Source organism: Aulonocara stuartgranti (assembly GCF_965226115.1).
Source record: "Aulonocara stuartgranti genome assembly, chromosome: 20".
NCBI lineage: Eukaryota > Metazoa > Chordata > Actinopteri > Cichliformes > Cichlidae > Aulonocara > Aulonocara stuartgranti.
Window position 1 is genome coordinate 31,053,962 of NC_138956.1, and position 22,635 is coordinate 31,076,596.

Genomic DNA, 22,635 nt, shown 5'->3' on the forward strand with positions numbered 1-22,635 from the left:
ACACTGATGGCAAGCTACATTGTAGCCACAGCCACCCTGGGGTGCACTGACAGAGGCGAGGCTGCCGGACACTGGCGCCACCGGGCCCTCTGACCACCACCAGTAGGCAACGGGTGAAGTGTCTTGCCCAAGGACACAACGACCGAGACTGTCCAAGCCGGGGCTCGAACCGGCAACCTTCCGATTACAAGGCGAACTCCTAACTCTTGAGCCACGATCGCCCCACGTGGAAGAAAATGTATTGATGGATGGCTAGAAAATTAGATAATATAATATCGGGTAGGCTTTAAAGACTTATCTCATGTTTAAGTCTGGCTTTTATATAAATAACACATTATCCCACTGCTTCCAGTGGCCCAACAAGCCCAGTGAGGCCGAACATATATCACACAGTCGATGACAATGATCTCCCTGATGTACTTTAAATCAGACGTGCATGATAAGAGATAGCAATTTAACATGAATGCTGCCATATCTTCATTTGCAAAACAGCAACTACCATCTCAAAGACCTTTGCACTTATTATGATGCATCCTATGAGTGCTGCTTCCCCTTTCATTATGTTTGTTGTGAACTCTGGCCCTGGCAAACGGCAAAGGACAAGCCCAGTGTGCTGCTATCATATGTCAGCATGTTGAGGACTCTGAAGAGTGGGAGTGGGGGTGAGCTGAAAATACTTTGGCACTCTGTTCGGGTTCTTTAAAAAGAGCAGTAATCCTGTTGCCACTGACCATATAATTCTGTCTGTTGATTGTGCTGATGGTCTGTTGGTTGTTTTGTTGGAGTGTTGCACATAATGGAGCTTCCCCAGCTTGAACATACGAGGCTCCGAAGACATGATAGCGCAGGTGAGATCACAGATTAACTACCTTTAAAGAGAGCATGTGTCTTAGCAATATCCAGACAAAATACTGCAAGAAAATCTCTATTAATATGTGATTCAACAACATGGACATACTGAATGCAACATAAATATGAGTAAATAATTGAATGTGTTCCTACGAATCAATGAATCAACTTCCACTTTAAAGGAAGATAAGAATACAAATCGCCCACAAACAATGAGAAATTGCGTGTGCAGCTTGCTTTATTTTTGATCTATACCATCACTGGTTGCCTTGTTTATAGGTAATACATTGATCATGAATGAACAACAAAGAAGTGAAGTAAGGTTATGAGATAATAAAAGGCTCATGCACTTGAACAGGTAAACAAGAAACTAAAACAGAAACTAAAACAAGCAAACAAATAAGTGATCAGTGCGCCTTATCACAGAGATCATGGAGAGATTATTATTATATTCAATTTTTTTACTATTTGGTGTAATTTTCTCACGTGTTAAATGACTTCTTTTAAGTTGGACGAAATATAAAGAAACATTATAAAGCACTCCAATCCTGCATGGCCGTTGTTTTTGGAAGTACCTCTCCTACCAAGAAAAACAGCCAATAGAATAGTATGTTCCTTCTGTTGAGCTTATCCCAAGGCTAGCTGCCCTTTAAACCTGGTCCAGAACTGGGTCACGATGTTCTCTGAAGTTTGAGTAGTTGACATTAAGGTTTGAGTACTTGGACTTGTGCAAGTGTCACAAGCAAATGTCATGAGTGGCTAATGATGGCAGGGAGGATTTTCACAGTACACTGTGTCAAATAGACTTTTTTTCAGAGGCTCAAAATTGATTGGCAGTTGATTGACAAGTGGTTTCATAGGCAGGTGAGACCAGTTCCTTTGACTTTACATGACAGATGAATTTGACAAAATATCTGAACTTGATTTAAAGCTTCAGATTTGTATTTTGTAGCTTTTTCTTGTAATTTCAAATATGACACCTAATAAGGCTGATAAACAAAAGTAAATCTAAAGAAGTGATAGGAAAATCTTTAGGAGTTTTAAAATCTGGATGGCTGATATATTCTTATAAAGGGTGCACTGACCAGCTCAGCAACACCAACAGGCTTGAAATACCACAAAAGACAACTTGGGGTCACTGATGTTTATTGTCGATGGGAGTGCTGATAGTAGAGGTAGAAGGAATTCTGAGGTGGACAGGCCTATACTCTCTGTTCAGATTCAGCCAAATGTGGCAAAACTAATTGCACAGTCCATCACAGTGCAATAATGAATAATGATCCAAAGCACACTGCAAACCAAACCTGACTGAGTATCTCAAGCGTGTATTAAATTACTCCACTTTGGTGTATCAAGGGAAAACTACAAAAATTGTGTCTTTATCAAACAAAGACTTAACTGTGGTGCAGATAGTCAAAGTTTTGCTCAAGTGCTCTGCTCAAAACTTGCAGGTTTTCTCGACACTTGAAATGAGATTTGGAGAAACGTCACACATCAGGAGCTACTGTTAGCACTGAGAAGAGAAACTGAAAGCCACAGGGAACAATTCAAAAATGAGCCACCCCACATTTCTTTATATGTTTCCTAGGAAAATGGGAAATCGGTGCGTTAGTTTATTTTTATTTATTAAATTATGTGCAAACAAACATGAAAGTACAGCATAAAAAGCAAAAACAGACTTTGCATAATTTGAATGATCTTGAAAATATCTGATGTGATCACATTTATTCTTACCAACACAGCCTGAGCTCTCTTAGGCAGCTTTCTTGTTATTCTTTAAGGAGATTTTAGGAATAGTTCTCCAGACTTCTTGAAGACATTCAAAGATCTTTGGTTTTGTTGTCTTTTAAGATGATCTCATAATGCAATCTCAATATTAATAAGGCCCAGGCCCCAAGGAGGCCAGTCCAAGACTGACAGTGTTCGATTGTGTGTTTTTCTATACAGATAACCTTTTAATACATTGGCAGTGTGTTTGGGATTATTGCTATTTCTAAAAAGAAAACAAACCCCTTGCCAATCAGATGCTTTCTAGATGGTTTTACATGTAATGTAATGTAACTTTTCTGGGTTCATAATTCAAAGAGTCTAGCTGAAATGCAGACCCGATCATCACAGAGCCTTCACTGTGTTTTACAGAAGGTTGTAAGCACTCACTGCTGTACTGCTCTCCTGACCTCCTCCATACATACTAACAATAATGTCCCTGTTTACCTTGTTTAGAAATTGCTTCTTGACAGCCGCTCTTCCTTCGAACGTTTCTGATGAGGCTTTAGGGAACCGTACATCTGATTGATCATATGCACCTCTCAGGTCCTATCTCAGGCCTTTCAGGTCTTTCTTTCCTATTTCTTAAAGACCTGGCTTTGAGATGCTGCTTATGTCTTGTAGATACTTTTTTAGGCCTGCCACTTCTTTTTGTCCTCCACTTTTCAGGTTTCCTGAAATTCTTTGAGAACGTACTGCACACCATGCTGATATAATCCAGGTTTTCAGCTAATAACTCTGTGAGAATCACATTGTTATTTAATGCCTATCAAACTATGTTATATTTGCCATTTTTCAGAGATTCAACTCAACAAATTGGGCTAAATTATGTTTTGTGACATGCTGCTAGAAAAAATACCTTATGATACATATTTAAAATTGCTTTGTTTTCTGTTATTGGTGGACACAACACTGATTTATCCTTTGAGTTAGCTGCTGTTTAAATGCTTGAATGATTCGTTGCTCAAGAAAGTGATTGTTCCAACCACATACAGGAACACTCATTCTGTTCTTACACAACCTTTAATTGGGCTTTGACAGGAAGTGGCTGACTTCTTTTAAAACATTATTTTTGCTTCATTGTGTTGCCTTTGTTGTTTGTAGTCCTTCAAAGCTCTTCTTTGTATCTTCTCTTCCCCCTCAACTTTGAAAGCGTAAAGGTAGGATGCCCCTCCCACTTCTGTCTGAAGCCCTTTACTATTGAAGAGTCCCGCCTTTCCACCATCACCAAATACTTGCTCATAGGGGTAATCCGATCTGTCTAATGTTGTCTACTATCGTGATTTCTTCAGCCATAATATAAATAACTGTTTGATGACTGTTGATATGAACTATGTGGCCTAAATTAGGCAGAGCAGTGGTGGTTAGTGCTGTCTAATCGTTGTTGTTGGCTTATATGGAATTATTTAATTATTTGAAATTTTGACCGTTTTGATTATGAGCGACTAAACAGATGGTCTAAACTGCCATCTAGTGGTAAGGAAGGAGAATACTGGCACTGCACTTTCTGTACAGCTTGTGCAGCAGCACCAGCAGTGCTCAGCTCATGAGGGGTCCTTCTGTTGGCAGCTTCTCTCAAGCCTTTTAAATCATGAAACAGATGGAGAGGCAGAGAAGCAGCATGGCCTCAGTTCCTCCCCCTCCTGCCTACCAAGTAGCTTACTTCTCCTTAGCAACTGTCACCTGACCTGCAGTAGTTAGTGTTCAGTGAGGCACAAATATGCACACAGATCACAGGACTGTGCGTCTCAGTCGTTAACTCCTCGACCTGCTTCACAGGCCTCATGGCTTTGGCAATTAATATATCCACAGAGCATAAAAATCTTACACAGACACCTCTGCTCAAGATCTGGGTGCCATGGAGTGGAGGCAACTTGAACCGCAGGAGAGGGTGTAAGTTTATTAAAAGCCTGTCTCACTTTGAGTATGAGATTACAGTACATTATCTTCCCTGATGTTTGTTCTGTCTCTGCTTCAACTTATTTCTTGCTCCAGCAAAAGCTTTCATCAGCATCAAGACGTCCAGCAGTCACAAGTCTGTTTTACACTCTAACCTTTCTCTCCTGTTAATTTTGAACTGAGCTCAGGCCTTTCAAGGGAGACGCGTAGAAAGACAGCAGTGTGAGAGCGACATAGACATAGACACAGCGATGGGATTACAGCCAGCCTAGACCAAACCAGGTCTGAGTTGGCTCTCAGTTGAGTGTCTGGCATGGTCCTTTGAGCATTTTGCTGACGCTGCATACTCCATTCATAATCGAACAGTCTGGAGGCTAACTCTTTCCATGTCCTCATATGGACATATACACAGGCCATCCGGGTACCTGTTGGGGTACAGCTAGCCGGCAAGCAACAAAGCAGTCTACGTTATAAATTACCGAACTTTGAGACACAGTAGTATTGAGACTACTGGACCATTCCTTGGTAAGGTAAGATGCATTTATAAAGGCACCTAATGAAGTTTTCCTTTGCTTGCTGCTCCTTCATAAATAATAGGTGACAAAGTCTAAACCAATTTAGGTTTTTCCAGGGAGATTAATATTGTTACATTTGGAAATTCTTGCAGTAGCTGAGCTGAGCTTTAACAACATGCAGGGACATTTTAACATACTTGGAGATTAAAGGCATTATGTCCTGTCAGCCGTATGGTGCAGTGTGCTTCTCTGGTTGCTTCTAAGATGTGACTACCTAAAGAGTTTTATTTAATTTCTGTTCTGCTTTTGTGTCCGTTTTATTTTTTTTGGTCAGTTGGGCAGTTGTTTTGTGCACAGACAAAACCCATGCAACTTACTACACCAACCGTAAACTTGACATTTGAGCAGCACTGTGAAGCTCTTATTCTCTCTGTTAATGAAAACGACCTCAGCAGCCAGAGACAAAACATGTTCTAGATTGCATGTGACCCACTGAACACAAAACAGATGCTCTAATGCTGAATAACCCAGTCAGCTCACAAGTCCCAAGTGTACCTGAAAGAATTCATTGTGTTTTTTGTGTGTTTACTTTGTTCTCAGCCTCTGTGCCTCAGTTCTGTAACTCTCCCACAATGATTGTGATGGTTGGATTGCCAGCCAGAGGGAAGACATACATTTCCAAGAAGCTCACTCGTTACCTGAACTGGATCGGGGTTCCGACAAAAAGTCAGTTTTCCAAATGAATTCTTGACTCCTAATCATATAAGTGTCAGACAGAAACAGTTAATTTTTCTCTGTTTATCGACTCCATCAGTGTTTAACGTGGGCCAGTACCGCAGGGAGGCCGTCAAGATCTATAAAAACTTTGAATTCTTCAAACCTGATAATGAGGAAGCCATGAAGATTCGCAAGTAAGTACGCTAAAGATAAACTACTCAAAGGTGCACCTGTTTACTCATTTAAAACAACAGACTGGCCATTTTTAATATTGGCATTTGTAACAGTATGTAAATAACTGAAGAGAATTTTGTAAAATCATGGTGTGACAGATTTGATTTATCTTCATTTTCACACGACACTCATCAATCATTCATATTTTTGCAGTTTTTGTCTCTTTGCATATACGAGTGTCACTTCTCTCCCAGGGCCTGTGCAGCAGCTGCACTCAAAGATGTTGCTTTGTACTTCACAAAGGAACTGGGGCAAGTAGCCGTGAGTAAGAGGACAACTAAAACTGTCCTTCTAATTTTGAAAAAACTTTCCCTATCTATCTCTATCTATCTAATCGTGTCACTGTTACCAAATGATAACACCTGTGTCCTGTCTCATGCAGGTATTTGATGCTACAAACACTACAAGAGAAAGGAGGGCAATCATTGTTAGTTTTGCAATGGAAATGGGCTACAAGGTAAGTGTTAAACGGCTATTTAAAGCAATTATTTGTGGGGGGGGTCTTGTTTAGAGTAGAATAAATAAAATGACATCAATTTTCTGTCACTATATATTCATGAATCAAAGACATGCATCACAACCAGTTAACTTAGGTAAGCTAAAGGTCAATACAGGATTTTTACCCGTGTATTACAAGCCCAAAAGTCCACCTATTTTTATCCTATAATTATTTTTCTTCACATAAAAAAAAAAGTAAAAAATAAGAAATAAAAAAAGAGAAACATTAAAGAGACCGGTTTTATGGCTTAATACTGTTTTACCTGTTTAGGTGATTAGTGCATATACAGCCATAGTCAATGTGAGGTAAATTGTTTTCAGCTGTGGCAGTGGTTGAGTCTAGCAATGGAGGCAATCCTGCACAACTAAAAACATCCTATATTGCTTTAGTTTAAAAGCTAAGAGTAACCTAAATATTTATTTGGATATATATTTTTGTGTATGCCTCAAAGAAAAGCCAGGCTAGCTGTTACTTTGTGTTTCTGGGAGCTGAGCATCTGGATATTGTAGCGTTGTATTTACTGTCAAGTCCAAAGAATCATATTGACCTTCTACTTAATAATGTCATTACCTGTGATTTTTGTACAGAGTTATATCAACGCTTACCATGTGGTTCCTTTAAGCTAACCACTAACTATACTGTATTTACTCATGATGTAAAAATACTTTTTTCAACTGACTTCTTGAATGCAGGTGTTCTTCGTTGAATCCATCTGTGATGACCCAGAAATCATTGCAGAGAATATCAGGGTGAGAAGCACATCTATGCTATAACCTTTTTGTGTGTAGACTTCAGTATGTACAGAAGCTGTTGTGCAATTAAAAAATGTTTTAATCTAAACCTGAATCTTCTTTTCATTTCAGCAAGTAAAATTCGGCAGCCCTGATTATGCAGACCGTGACATAGATGAAGCCATGGAAGATTTCACCCAGCGCATCGACTGTTACAGGGCAAGCTACATGCCTATAGATGATGAGAAAGACAGGTGCGACCTATGACACCTTTCTTCCAGTGATGATAAGAATGCATAAAAAATACTTCCATAACTTTTTTTTTTATCTTCACTGCCATAAATTTGATCAGGAAACTCTCCTACATAAAGATCTTCGATGTGGGCAGTAGATACCTTGTGAACCGGGTCCAGGACCACATTCAGAGCAGAATAGTGTACTACCTCATGAACATACACGTCACACCAAGATCCATCTACCTGAGCCGCCATGGAGAGAGCGAACTCAACCTGTTAGGTCGGATTGGTGGAGACACGGGCTTATCCCCTAGAGGACAAAAGGTAATTTGGCTGACAAATAAAAACATATAAAGAACTGACATTTTCTGAAAAAGCAAAATTAGTTACCTGTAGTTTGTAATCTTATGCATTTCATTTGGTGAGTAAAATTGCAAAAATGTGGTATAAATGCCAGTCTATTTCCTAAAAGGTCAACTAGCTTCTTAAAATCATACTCTTTCTCTTAGTATGCTAGTGCCCTGGCGACCTTCATCAAAGGACAGAAAATCATAGACCTCAAGGTGTGGACGAGTCACATGAAGAGGACTGTCCAGACTGCAGAGGCCCTGGGAGTCCAGTATGAACAGTGGAAGGCTCTTAATGAGATAGATGCGGTGAGTTATAAAACAATAATACCTCAGCAACACTAATTCAATTTTTCCAATAAATGATTTATTTTGTTTTTCTAATGCTTGACAAGTTGATATGATTACATAGTCAGTTAGTATGTTTTTCCCTTTGGTTCAGTCTGTAATATACCAAAGTATATTAAAAACATTATAAAATTATCCACAAATGTTTTAAGTTTGCAGAAGAGGCAATTTTGAGTGTAACGTATATGAATATTTGATCAAGTGTCTTGACAGATGACCTGCAACATTGTTTATCCTCTAGCACCATCTTCAGTCCAAAACATAAATTGCAATCTTGGTTACTGGCATCACTATGAGCTTCACTGTGTACTTGGTGCTAGTAAGGAAATGTTGCCATTGCACAGTTATACACTTTGCTTTTTGCTCACATCACCACTTTTTCTAAGTCGCTAGCGTGGATGTTATAATTTTTGTTTTAATCTTAATCTGCGATTAAAATCTCCAAGAGACTGAAATTTCAATACCTTAGAGGTTTTGTGCTTTTATGCTACAGTACACTTGCAAAAAAGATTTTCGTGTTATATTTTTCTCACTAAGGGTGTATGTGAGGAACTAACTTATGAGGAAATTCAGGAGAATTTCCCAGAAGAATTTGCACTAAGAGACCAGGACAAATATCGCTATCGGTACCCAAAGGGTGAGGTAAGCCCTGCTCTGAATGAGTTTTAGAAATATATTTTATGCAACCAAGGAAGCATAACTGTGATTTTAATAAACACACTGCTGACACCTGGAATCTTTCTAGTACAAATAATTTCCTCTGTTGGCCAGTGAGCAGCTTACCAGAAGCAGTTTGCACACTGACTTGATCATTCAGGGAGAGTATTTAGTTTGGAATGTAGAGCTAAAAAAGATTTAAATTATTTTGATATTTGTCTTTCAAAAATAAAGCTTTAGAGTGGCTTTGACAAAACTTTAGAGAGGAAACAAATTGAGGAGTTGTGTGCTCCAAGCTTTCAAAATGTTGCAAACACTGTCGGAGGTCACTTAGTCTTTAAAAATTTAAAAATAATAAAGACTAAGTGTCTTTAAGCAGATTTTCTTCCTGCTCTTGCTTTTTTGTTCTAAATCAGATCAGCATTGATGCTAGCCTTTGGCTTAGTCTACCTGCTTCCTGTTTCCTTCATTTGGGTCCCCTCTTTTTTAGCTCTACAATTTGTTGTCCCTACCATTTCCAGAAAAATGGGGTGGCTGTAGCTCAGGTGGCAGAGCAGGTCAGCCACTAAAGGTCGGTGGTTCGATCCCAGGCTGCCTCCGGGCTGCATTCCAAATATCCTTGGGCAAGATACTAACCCCATGTTTGCCTACTGGTGATGGTCAGAGGGCCCGGTGATGCCAGTGTCCGGCAGCCTCACCTCTGTCAGTGCGCCCCAGGGCGGCTGTGGCTGCAATGTAGCTTGCCATTGCCAGTGTGTGAATGGGTGAATGTAGTATAAAGCGCTTTGGGGTCCTTAGGGACTGAGTAAAGCGCTATACAAATACAGACCATTTACCATTTTACCAAAAATGTACCTTAAGAGAATCAGAATAAAATGAGCCTGGGTTAGGGTCTGGGTCTTGTGGAAAAATGTTTGAAATTATGTCTCTTGTCCAGTCCTATGAAGATCTAGTCCATCGTCTAGAGCCAGTCATCATGGAGCTGGAGAGGCAGGAAAATGTTTTGGTCATTTGCCACCAAGCTGTGATGCGCTGCCTGTTAGCCTATTTCCTTGACAAACCTGCAGGTAGAACAAAAAAACGTCCCAAACTGTGCACAAACATGTGATACAATATACAACAGTTTGTGATATTGTTTTAATTCCACAAACACTTCTTCTAATATTTACATTTGTGTCTCTGAAGATGAGCTGCCTTATCTAAGATGCCCTCTTCACACTGTGCTCAAACTCACACCGATAGCCTACGGTAGGTGGTAAGAACTTAATTATATATGATATCCCATCTTTAGTGTATCGCACATTCACTCTATGTAAATCTTTTTCTTACATCTTCATTTGTAGGGTGTAAGGTTGAGTCATTTTTCCTCAATATTGAAGCTGTCAACACACACAGAGAGAGGCCACTGGTGAGTTTACATAACTGCACATTTGTTGTAATACTTAGCTTTGCCAATAATTCATCTGTAGGCAGTAAAGTTGTATCATTTGTATGTGCTGATTAAATAAATATGTGTGCAGTTGTGAAGAAACGATGCCTTTGCTTAATTATCCCTTTTTCACTTACATTGAACTTATTGACATTGTAAAGTTGGATTCATAAATGGTAATATTACATACTACTCGTACTAAAGTTAGATCTGATTCATCGTTCTGTTTTTCAGTAACTTCCACTTTAGTCTTGAAAGATTCTTTTGTTGCTTTTATTTTTGCAGAATGTCAACATCACCAGAAACCCAGAGGAAGCTCTGCAGACTGTTCCTGACCACATATAAACACTGTTTGCTGGAAAACTGAGTTATGTGAAACTGGATTTGTTACTACTGATAAGCTTCACTAAGTTTTAGAGATGCACTCCAGTCACAGCTGAATGTGGGAAAATAGAAGACAGGAGGTCTTTGAAGCTGAAGAGGTGATTCTAGACACGGGACTGCATCAACACTGAAGCACAAGGAGTGAGTGAAAAGGGAATAACCTACAGCTGGCTCTGTTTTCAGGATGTCTGTGGAATATTTCTGTCTCATCAGACTTAATGTGGTTTTCTTTTCTGAAAGCACACAGTGTTTACAAATGATTTATAGACAGTAATAATGCACTTTGTCTTGAGCTGAAGGCAAGAATAAAATTGTAGATGTAGATGGGTTTTCATTATCACTCTTAACCTTGCCTTCATGTACATTTAACTGTGGTACAGATAACAAAATGTGTTGTTGATCATCAAGTTATGTAATTAGGAATCAGCACCATGGACAGCACCCAAACAAAACATTTACTTTATACTTGGATGACTGTAACTACTGTAATGAAATTAAATAGCATGGTGAGTTCGAATAAATAAAAGTTGTACATAGAAAATATATAAGAATAATTATCTCCAATATGTGAGAAAATAAATTCGCATTAAAATTCAGGAGTCTTTGTTTTATTCTTCTAATTGCCACGTGCAACAATTAAAGTCTAAATTCTTCCCACATACCTAATGACCAATGTTACTGTTTCCTTTTTTTTTTCCTTTTTCTTTTAAATAATGGGTCTTTGAGAAATGTCGCTCGAGTGAAACGAAAACATTTGGCAGTAATTAGAAAAAAAATACGACTGTGATTATTTTAAGGAGCGCTGTTACGGAGAAGCTGGGGAGGGGAGACTGTTTTGGTGTTTTCCTGAAGTTCTCGTTAAGTCCCCAAAGTTTCCAGTATATATGAATGCATGCTGGAAGCGGCCTCCTCCTTTTCCGTGAAAAGTCGTGCAGGTTTCTAAATGAACTTCACTCTCTTTGGCATTTTTTCTTCCACAACACCTCACGGATGTTTGGCTCCTTTCTGAATGTATTTTTATGTCAATATCAAAGCCGCAGTTTAGGTGACGCGAGAGAGGGGGTGGACTGCCCACTGCAAAAAGTGTAAAAATTAGGCGTGTGCTCTGCTTGCTTCAGTCAGCGTGAGACCACTGGACGATTTCCTTATTTTTCAGCACCAAGTCCAAATGATTAAGGGCAAAATGTTTTTAAAGGTTCCCTGTGTTCTAGTCTTCTTCACTTTGTACATGCGAGAGGGATTATCAGAGGATTATGACGCAAAAGTTAGCACGAATATTAATTTACAGGTAAGATTTTGGTTTTTTATTACACAGTTAATGCTGCTTTCTGAAATATCATCCCTATTGCATTAGGACAATATTAATGACGCAGAGCTTTATATTTAATGCATTTTAAACGCACAAACATGCATCTAAATCCAGTAAATCTCAGTCAACCCTTTGCGAAATATTTAAAATTTATTAAAGCTATATTTCCTAAAGTGAAAGTTTGCACAATGGAGAACTATATAATAAGATTACCAAAAAAGATCTTATTATATAGTCCTATTTTTCTGTAACCCGTATAATTAATGTTGCGTAACTTTCTCTTTAGGGGGTTTCCACACTTACTATTTGTTTATGCTAACTTCGCACCAATACACAGGATATTTGGTAATGTATTGACACAGCAATGACTAGTGTATTGAATTAACATTGGACACCGAACAGTGCAACCCTGGCCCGGGCCTGCATACAGTGAAAGCATTTATTTCCAGTTCCACTTCCCCTCCATTCATGAATGACTTTGATTCAAACTGTTATGACACTCAATCTTGACCCAACCCTCACACAGGAAGATTGTACAGATTGATTCAAAAATGGGACATTTTGGACAAGTTATTGAACCAAGAATCTCTTGTTACACTTACAAAATGTGCCATTTCCTAAATGCACTTGAAATACCAGTGTGGTTTGTTTTGTTTTTTTTATGTGGTGCCTTGTTTCTTTTCCAGAGAGCAAAACGTCAAAGCAAACCAACAAAACCAGTGGTAAGTCTGTGCATTTTTTTGTAATAGTGCTAAGTAATGGCTGTTCTGTGGCTCTAACAGCTGTGCAGATTTCATTCTGTTCTGTTGGTTGCACAACCTGAACTGAACAACAAGCTTCACAGTCAACCACCACTGCCTCTCAGGATATCTTCAGTAACTCCACTGTGGGATTTTTCCTTCAGGTTACTTGTAGCAGTTCCCTGGTAACATACAGTAATTCTTGGGCAAACCACAGCTTTCCTAAATACCGCTGAGGTGGAAGCCTGATGTGGCTGTCTCTGCCCCCTGCCTGTCGCCTTGTCCTGCACTAATGTGGCCAGCATTAACCAGATTGGTCTCAGTAGGCGCCAGCAGTCCCTAAGTAAACAACAGGAGGGCACAGACACCCTGCAGGGAACTGCTTTGTGTTGTTTCACTGGCTTGATGCAGGAGAATCAGTAATATATAAAAAAAAGAAAAACAAGGATACCACATTGACAGTAAGTTCATATGCATGTGGCAACTGGGAAAGATTCATACAGGTGGCAAATCTACAGTAAACTGTAATTTATTTATTTTTATTTCTATTTTTGCAGTCAGTTGATTTGATTGACGTCTTGTATTTTTACAGTAAAACAGGGCTTTGCTCCTATGTGACGAGAATCTCCTGTAAATCCTTCAGTTTGCTGCTTTCTTCTCCAACCTTTAAGTTATTCACTTATTTTTTATGTCTCCAGCTGAAGGTGACAGACTACCTTGTTAAGTGTTCAGTGGTGTCCCGCTATGCTGTTACTACAGTCCAGAGTTCAGTGTGGAACCAGCTCCCAATAACTAAGGAGGCTGCCTTTGAGGTGGACCTGCCCTCCTCTGCTTTCATCTCTAACTTCACCATGTAAGTCGGCCCAGTATTATCAAGTCTGCTACCTATGGTATCATTTCTTTGTTAGTGTGCCTGTGTTCTTTCTGTTTCCTTTTCTTCTTCTCTACTTGTTTGCTCTTACTTTAAAAGCCTGAAACAGCACCCAATCTGTGTCTCACTCTTTTGAATAACTGTCTTCCAGTAGTGTTCACTGTATATTGATTAAAATATAATAATGCATAGCTACTAAGTCCCACATTATAGAGTGGACAAGAAAAAAAACGCTTTTTGTCTGCTATATAGAGAGAAGACAAGATACAAATAATAGAAAAAAAGCAGTATCAATATAAATATGTAGAGTATCTCACAATTGAGAAATAACGCAAATTGAAATGAACAAAAGTAATCGTTTTCATTGGTGGCCTGAATCATAAAGTAAAACTTGAGACAAATTAGTAGAAATTAGTACGTGTAGATCATTTTTGCTCTAGGAAACTAGAATTCTGGTCTGGAGTAGATGCATAATTTTATGACCGAGAGGTTTCAAAACCGCTCTCCTTTAAAAATGCTAAATATAAACAAGACAAATAAGTCAACACTGCAGGCCAAACAGCAAGCCTGGAGTTGAATTTGGGAGCGGAAGCAGGTCAGGAGGAGAAGGAACCTGAGGGTACATGAATGCCAAGCTTTGTAAACCCAAGTCCAAAAGTTAATAGGAGTTTGCCCAGTTCCCCTTTCTCCCCCATACAGTTTACTAAGGCACCTTGCCAGTTCAGATATGCTGCATAGACACACACTTACATCAGCTGTCCGTGTGTGTGTGTGTGTGTGCGTGTGTGTGTGTGTGTGTGTGTGTGTGTGTGTGTGTGTGTGTGTGTGTGTGTGTGTGTGTGTGTACACAGGAGGATTTAGACTTGAATTTTTTAAGTATGTGTGAGTTTGGAGCTCGTACAGCTTCTTGCACCCATAATTCTTGACATTTCTCTCTCACTCCTTGTCACACACAGACTTGCGTACATTCATAAATGTTTTCACACAGACATTCAGAACTCATAAGACTGCCTGTATGTCACTAAATACCCAGAGGAAAAAAGTTGTGGTATATGTATTGCGTTAGTTCTTTGGCATTTCGGCTTCCAACACTAAGAACTCTATGTGTAGATCACTGACGTACAGCCGTTCCTTCACCCTCTCAGCCAGCCACACATATAAATATAAGCACCTTCATTTTCCACTCTGCTCTCTCATGCCATTCTGCTCTGCTTTTCAAACAAGACCCGCTTCAAGGCTGCGGGTTTATTTTAGTTAGCTCTTGATGTTTTTTTCCCTTTGGATATATTTGTTCTGTGGACCTGACCTTAATTTAGCACCTTGTCACGTGCCAGCAGTGGTCACGATGCCTAGAAAGTGCACTGTGTGAATTTAATCTCATTTTTGAGCGCTGGTTTTGGTTGGGATTTAGCTGGGTGTAGCACACAGTGGCACTCCCCTGGAGGATCATCAGCTTGTGAGCTCTCTCGCTCCATTATTGTTATTTTTACACGAAAATTACTCTTTTCCACTCTTCCTGTTTATAACCTTCACCTCCTTTTCATGTTGTATGAACTCGATATGTATACAAGTTTGTGTGGCAGCTTTGTAATTTCTGTGGAAATACGATGTGTAAAGTAAAACAAATCATGTTTAACATCCCCGTGTGTGTCACACAGAGAGGTATTTCTTCTTTCCTTTTCCCATCAGCACTTCCAGCGGCAAGGTGTATGTGGCCCAGGTGAAGGAAAGGGCTGCTGCCAGGAAAATGTACGACACAGCTAAGAAGCAAGGAAAAACAGCAGGACTTGTCGCTACCAAGTCAGTCTTAGGGAAAATTGGAACTTTTTACCACCTTTGATAACTGCAGAATATTATGTTTTGTTTTGGGGGGGTAGTTTTTTCATGTTTGCAGTATCATACTATATTTACAGAAATACAACTTTGCAAATGTTACATTTGTGGTTTTGCAGAGAGAGGGAAATTGAGAAGTTTCGTGTTGCAGTGAGTGTGCCATCAGGGGCTAGGGTGTCCTTCTTCCTGACGTACGAGGAGCTGTTACAGCGTCGGCTCGGCCGCTATGAGCTCACTCTGGGTCTGAGGCCCGGTCAACTTGTCCAGAACCTCACATTAGATGTCTGCATAAGAGAGAGGACAGGCATCAGTTTTCTTAAGGTCCTTCCTCTTAGGACAAGCCAAGCGGTCACCAACACCCCAGCTCAAGGTAAAATCTGAACGGTTAGCCATCAGAATATTTACATGTGCATTATTTGACTTAACATAATGTCTTGTTTTTGCTGGCTGTAATTTCATACCACACAGGGATGGTATATTCTTAAATGGTTGGTGAGAAAAATGCAAATAAGTCTACTTACTTTGATGGAAATTTTGTAAATTCTCTTCTATTGGTTTTGAGTCCAACCTCATGGCATGTTTCCCACAGCTAATGCCGATGCCCCTGCCTCTACTCATGTCGAGCAGAGTCCCGAGTGTGCTCGGGTCCGCTACACTCCGACTCTAAATCAACAGAAGAGCATTTCTTCCAATGGTCTTAATGCTGATTTCATCATCCAGTATGATGTGGATCTAAAAGACCTCATAGGTGATGTTCAGGTCAGCACCTTTCATTCCTGACTTTGTCACACTATAAACATGTAATACCGATAGAAGCAAAGGTTGCTTTTAACAATCTCTTTTCTCACTCACTGTCAGGTGTATGATGGCTACTTTGTGCATTACTTTGCACCTAGGGGACTTCCTGTGGTTCCTAAGGATGTTATATTTGTCATTGATGTCAGTAGCTCAATGATAGGCAATAAGATAAAGCAGGTAAAGTGGACAAAGGCTCATTTGGATAGCTAGACCTGTATTAAGTGTCTTAAGATGAAGAAACTTGCTCACATATGACAGCAATGTCGGTTTTCTGTAAATAATTCCAAGAATTTCTGTCAGTAGACAAAGCAAGCTATGAGCACCATCCTTGGGGACCTTAGAGAGGGAGACCACTTCAACATCATCACCTTCTCGGACAAGGTTCACACTTGGAAAAAAGGCAAAACAGTGCGGGCAACTCGGCAGAATGTATGGGAAGCCAAAGAGTTTGTGAAGAGGATTATAGCAGAAGGATGTGAGTCCAAAACTGATACTGACTGAACTGCTGCACTGTACACAATTTGAATCATTGCATCAGCTGATTGTTAAACTTGTGCCTTCAACTAATTCTCTCCTTTTTCCACTCCTTTGTGTCAGGGACCAATATTAATGCAGCTCTGCTCTCAGCTGCCCAGCTTGTCAATCCTCCATCCTCTGGCCCTTCCAGACGCACCTCATCTCATCGTGTTCCTCTGGTGATTTTCCTCACTGATGGGGAAGCAACCATTGGAGTCACATCCAGTGAGACTATCCTCAGTAATGCCAAGAAGGCTTTGGGCTCGGCCTCTCTGTTTGGCCTTGCCTTTGGAGATGATGCAGACTTCCTGCTTCTCAAACGCCTGGCTCTGGAAAACCGAGGTGTAGCCCGGATGGTGTATGAAGATGCAGATGCAGCCTTGCAGCTTAAGGACTTCTATGATGAAGTAGCTAGCCCTTTGTTATCAGATATACAGCTGTCTTATCTGGATGATCAAGCATTTGATGTCACCCGCTCCCTTTTTCCAAACTACTTCCAAGGATCTGAGTTGGTTGTGACTGGGAGAGTTAAGACCGGGGTCAAAGATTTAAAGGTGCTAGTCTCAGCTATAGATTCAAAGCAGCAAATGAAGCTGGAGAACGACGTGTTTATTTCCCAAGAAAATGGGACAACAGATTCACTTGAGTGTTCGGGAGATTTAGAAGGGATATCCAGCTTTGTTCATCGCCTCTGGGCATATTTCACTATCAAAGAGCTTCTACTGGCTAAACTGAATTCTACTGATCCTGCAACTCAAAAGTTGCTAACAGATAAAGCAACCAACCTCTCCCTCAAATATAACTTTGTTACACCAGTCACTTCTTTAGTTGTAGTTAAGCCAGATGAAGATGAAGCAACTCAAAGTCCAACCACTCCAGAACCCACCACAGCTGCCACTATAACCACAACAGCAACAACTACAGCTACAACCAAAATGTCAGCTGCTGGTGTAGCAAAGAAGTCCGGCTCACCACCTAACCTTAAGCATAAGAAGTTAAATCCAGGCCTGCCTAAGTCACCTCCAAATACCCTAAAACCCCCCAAAACATCAGTGGTTACATCATCCAAAAAAGCAGCTACAACCTCAAGTCCGAGCTCTATGAAAACAGCCCCTGCACCATTCTCTGCTAAAAAGCTCACTCCTTCCCATAATGGCCTGAAAACGTCTCCTCCTCCTCCAGCTGGAAAGATACCCACTTCTCTGCTAAAGATTTTAAAAACAGCACCACCTCCTGCACCTGGAAAGGTCTCCACTCCCCTGCCCAATGCCAAGAAACCAAATACTCCCACAACCACCCCTATGCTGACATTCACCACCAGTCTCTCACCACCACTAAGTTCAGTCAGAACTAACCCTGCCCCCCTACCCAGTACAGCACGGACAGCTCTCCCTCCTGTCAAAGTGACTCTAAGAGCAGAGAACAGCACATCGTCTGCTCCATATGCTCACCTGTCCGAAAGCACTCCTTCCCTCACTCACTTGTCATCTACACTAACCACTCCAGCTCCAGCTCCAGCAGTGGAAAACAACAACACAAAATCAAATGTTGACACAGACCTGAGGATTGCCACCCTAGTGTCAGCTACCTTTGCTCCCATGCCTGGCGTAACAGATGGGGAACAACTGTGGGAGGCAGCACAGCTTCTGGGTAGGTTACACCTCGTCTCATCTGTTGTGTGCTGAGCTTAATTCACAGTCAAAGCTTTTTTTGCAACCTGGGAGTTATAAGGTGGATGATGAGGAGTAGACTGTTTGTTTATCATTTATTGAACTGTTTATTGTCTCTCCACTAGATGTCTCTTCTTCCATTCAAATTCAAAGACGAGGTAAAACTGGATTTCCCCTCTATAACAAACGCTTTGTTAGTCAAAGCGCTATTTGTATATATTTGTATAGATTTGTACCTGTTTATACTGGAGCTAGTAGTAATAGTTATATCATATACAAGAATAGAATTTACTTAAAGGGGACCTATTGTAGTGCCCTGTACTTTTATTCTTGGATTCTAGAGTAGGTTAACATAAGTCTAAGTTTAGAATAATTCCTGTTCATCTTATACTGGACCTTGACATAGCTCTTTAATTTATCTGCCATCTGAAATCTGTTAATACACGCTTTAATTAAAGGCAAAAAAAAAAAAAAAAACTTGACTGGCAGCACCTCAAAAACAGAAGGGTTCACTGCAAGTGGGCAGGACTAAAAAGTTAGGACACACTCGAGATTATGGACAAGTTTAATAAAAAAACCAAAATGAAACTCTTGTACATAGTGAACATACTGTAGTGGTCAGATATGCTAAATGCGGACATCCTGATCACTCTTTGGGTATCTTTATTTCATATCAGGACCAATTTCCTGGTTCAGTATGGCAAAGGAAACTCAGCTTACTGCAGGTCACTGAAGAACTCAGCTGATGTTGTTGTGTTGTTGTACATTTTTCCTGTATTATCGAAAGCAGGAAATTTTGAAAAATAAGAAAATGCCTCACTTTGACCGAGTTCATCCAAAGACAAAGAAGGAGGGATGGACAAATAGGATGAAAAAAAATAGAAAGTGATAATTGAGCATAATAGTTCCCCTTCATAAAATTGTCTCTGGAAATTAAAGCATCTGACAACATTGGAGGGGAAATTATTCTCTGGTGGAAATGTTCGCTTTAAAGAATTAAAGAAATGCTTTATTTTCAGTGTTGAAGCAAAAACAACATATTTTATAATTGTAAGTAAGTAAGTAAAATTTATTTATATAGCGCTTTTCACAGATAAAAAATCACAAAGTGCTTTACAACACAGGAAATGGAAATATAAACAATATAACAGTAAATAAAACAAAATTAAACTATAAAACTATAAAAACAACATAAGAGGAAATTAATCAAATGCTTTTCAAAATTGTGTTATATATATTTTAAAATGATAAATTTGCATTTTAAAATACTGTACACAGTTCTTAGATTCAGTAACATTATCTAGCTGTTAAAATACACCATGACAACTATATATATCAGAATATAAATCAGTAATAATTTGCACATCTTTTCTATTAAATAGATATTGACCTGGTGAAAGGTAAGCATCATGATTAAATCATTATATTCTGTTATTTCTAAAATCAGCTCCTTTGGTGAGCAGTGCAGTGTGAAGTGAACCTGCTTTTCATACATTGTTTCCATTTCTCAGACTATGATGCAACCTATGAATATGATTACGATGACGATCAAGATAACTGTAAGTTTTCAATGTATATTGGAAGCAATACTCTACCCTCACTTACGACCTGAAATGTTTCTTTACAATACATGTCTGACTTATTTTCAGGGTATATTACTGACACTTTTGGTGAGTATTTGAGAATGCAAAAGCTGCATATAAAGTCATTAACTGTAAAGATGCTGCTTGCAATACAGTCCTGTCATTGGTTTCAGTGCTTGGGAGTGAGGAGGATTGTCCTTTAGCTGAATGTCTTGTGTTTTTAGAGCCTCAACCCAAAATGGGAGCCATCAGGGGATTCTCCTCATCAGGTTGAGTCAACATTTTATTTATTTTCTCTTTAGTAGGCCCTTAAACTAATTTCAGTAGTTAATGTATATACTAAATATTATCTTTTGCAGTTGATGGAGATCCTCATTTTGTGGTCCAGCTAGCAAAGCTTCACCAAAACCTGTGTTTCACAGTAGATGGCAGGGCTAATGATGTCCTCAGACTGCTGGAAGACCCAGAGAGAAGTATGCAGAGCAATAAGATCTATAATCTGACACTGTAATTTTGGTGTTTAAACGTCTACATATGTCTCCTTTCTCTTCAAGATATCATTGTAGATGGCCACCTAATGGGGGCTCCCTCCAAAGATGGTGTTGAAGACCGTTTGCGAAACTACTTTGACCAGCTCACAATCTCCGCGGTCACGGGCAACTCTGGTGACATCATGATCACACTCACGCTGGACGCTGTAGTTTTGGAAGGTGAAGGGCGGGATACGCTTCCCATCAATCAGCAGGGATCAGTGACGAGGCAAGGCGTGACTGTTACTGTGGACAACCACCAGAGCTGCTGGATCGAGCTGGCAGAGGGCGTGCAGTTCCTGGTCCTGTTCCATCATTATAAACATCCAAGCTACCTGCAGTTGGCTCACCTGGGCTTTTACATCACAGATGGGCGAGGGCTTTCTGACTCCACCCAAGGCCTTCTGGGTGCGTACACTGAAGCTTCCACTGAAAATGAATATGTTGTTTTGTTTTGGTACATATGGCATAAAACACTTAAAATACTTAATTGCAGATAAAAAGCTCCCACTTACAAAACCATTTTAAATACTACACTGTTGGCTACTGTGCCCAGTGGTTTAAAAGAAAGCTGGCCACGACATTCAATTTTCATTTCTTTAGATGTGATATCAGTTATAGAAAGAGAGTTGTTGTATTCAGTCTTACTAGCTTAAAAAAAGAAGACAACTGGACTTCTTTAGTTTTCTGGAAGATGTTTCATCTCAGCCAATAGTTCCCTTGAATGTAATAAAAAAATAAATAGCAAATAAACAAAAATATTCAGGATCAATATCTCCTTCCTGATCTGATTACTAGAAAAAAACCTGCAAACCTCACTGTCAACAGTTTAATGTACAACCTTTCTAATTTCTACCATTGCCAACCTAAACATCAGCTAACTAATGCTACAAATGTTTAAATCCCATCGCAACCGTAAGTGTCAGCGTAGGTTCTCAGTCATCCAGGTTAAGGTAGTCTAAGGAGCTAATGGGATTTGGGGTTAGTATGTCTCTTTGCTTAATCATAGACTCTATATAAAAGATTATGTAGCCACTATTACCATTACTTTGAAGCCTGTTGTTGACCATTTTTACTATTTTATTTGACTATTTTACCATTTAAAGCATTTCATCATCATAGTTTTTTGAAGTATGATGCATCATTAATAATGTAGAATGTAGCACACTACAGAAGGCCTTACTTTTTAGACTCGAAGACACTTTCCATCTTTTATGTACAGTCTATGATCTTAGTGTTAAATGTAAATGATAAATAGAGCAATCAAACGTGCTTATTTACTCAATCAAGTGTCAAAAAATAATAATCGGATACCTCAAATTTATAGATGAATACAGGAAGTGAGTTTAAGTTGTTACTTCTCATCATTTCTGTCCTTTATCCATCTGCAGGCCAGTTTCAACGCGCTGACATTAATATAACAGTGGTGAAAGACTACGTGGATGAAGGTCTTCATCGAGTTAAGAAGGAACAAATTCTGGCCAGAGGGATCCTGAGGTGGGGATCAGAGCAAATGCCAGTTACCCTGCAAGACAAGACGCTGAAGGACTCGGTGCAAAAACGCCACCGAAGCAGCTGCTGGGTGGTGCCCAAGACAGAGATAGAGAGACTACTGGGTCATTCGTATGAGAGCTACGTGGTGAATCATGTGTAATTCTAGCCGAGTCATTTCCACCATGTTGTCTGTTTGCTGCACAGCTCAAGTCACAGCAGGTAATGTGGATAGGTTATCACAAAAGGATGAACCAAAGCTGGGATCCAACTGGGTTAGTTGCCTGAATGGCTTTCTGGAAGGGTGGGACAGATTACAGACTGCAAAGAAAAGTTTCCTGTAAAGAAGTAAATACAGCAAAGGATTGAATGGTGCCCTTGTTCCATCTCCACCACTGAATTTGAACCAGATTCAAGCTTCGTATCTATGACAGAGACGCAATGTACTCCTGGTCGCATGGCAACTACAAAATATCCAATGGTTGCTGCAGCAGTTTGCGCATGCTCCAAAATGTCTTGCAAAACAACCCTGTTTACAAGTTGTTTATCAGATTATTCTTATATTTTATGATTGAATTTTTGATAGTCAAAAGCTATCTTTCAGAATTACTTGTAATCATAGTGTAATTCAATAAGTTGTATTTTTAGTACAAGTGTATATAAAACATTAATGTATGTATTT

The 22,635-nt window shown here is 39.6% G+C and overlaps 2 protein-coding genes across 5 annotated transcripts; both read left to right on the forward strand.

The window, feature by feature from the left end:
* The first annotated feature begins 749 nt into the window (after positions 1-749).
* Positions 750-11,208, forward strand: LOC309696443 (6-phosphofructo-2-kinase/fructose-2,6-bisphosphatase-like). Of its 3 annotated transcripts, none has more exons than XM_082517684.1 (14): positions 750-848; positions 5,631-5,756; positions 5,845-5,941; positions 6,176-6,242; positions 6,364-6,438; positions 7,173-7,229; positions 7,344-7,465; positions 7,564-7,771; positions 7,957-8,103; positions 8,680-8,784; positions 9,737-9,866; positions 9,985-10,047; positions 10,143-10,207; positions 10,514-11,208. In XM_082517684.1, exons 1-14 carry the CDS (start codon positions 797-799, stop codon positions 10,571-10,573), a joined length of 1,374 nt encoding a protein of 457 aa, XP_082373810.1. In that variant the 5' UTR covers positions 750-796; the 3' UTR covers positions 10,574-11,208. The 3 variants fall into 3 exon arrangements, with proteins under 3 accessions (XP_082373810.1, XP_082373809.1, XP_082373811.1); XM_082517683.1 differs by lacking the exon at positions 750-848 and adding an exon at positions 4,336-4,509; XM_082517685.1 differs by lacking the exon at positions 750-848 and adding an exon at positions 4,658-5,045.
* Positions 11,209-11,725: 517 nt separating this feature from the next.
* On the forward strand, positions 11,726-22,585 carry itih6 (inter-alpha-trypsin inhibitor heavy chain family member 6). Of its 2 annotated transcripts, none has more exons than XM_082518342.1 (17): positions 11,726-11,900; positions 12,608-12,643; positions 13,360-13,514; positions 15,222-15,332; positions 15,485-15,735; positions 15,955-16,124; positions 16,224-16,340; positions 16,467-16,638; positions 16,761-18,329; positions 18,475-18,507; positions 19,732-19,749; positions 19,861-19,908; positions 19,999-20,019; positions 20,106-20,201; positions 20,292-20,405; positions 20,487-20,870; positions 21,854-22,585. In XM_082518342.1, the coding sequence occupies exons 1-17, from the start codon at positions 11,781-11,783 to the stop codon at positions 22,114-22,116; spliced, it is 3,678 nt and encodes a 1,225-aa protein (XP_082374468.1). In that variant the 5' UTR covers positions 11,726-11,780; the 3' UTR covers positions 22,117-22,585. The 2 variants fall into 2 exon arrangements, with proteins under 2 accessions (XP_082374468.1, XP_082374469.1); XM_082518343.1 differs by having other exon boundaries at positions 20,157-20,201.
* Positions 22,586-22,635: the final 50 nt, after the last annotated feature.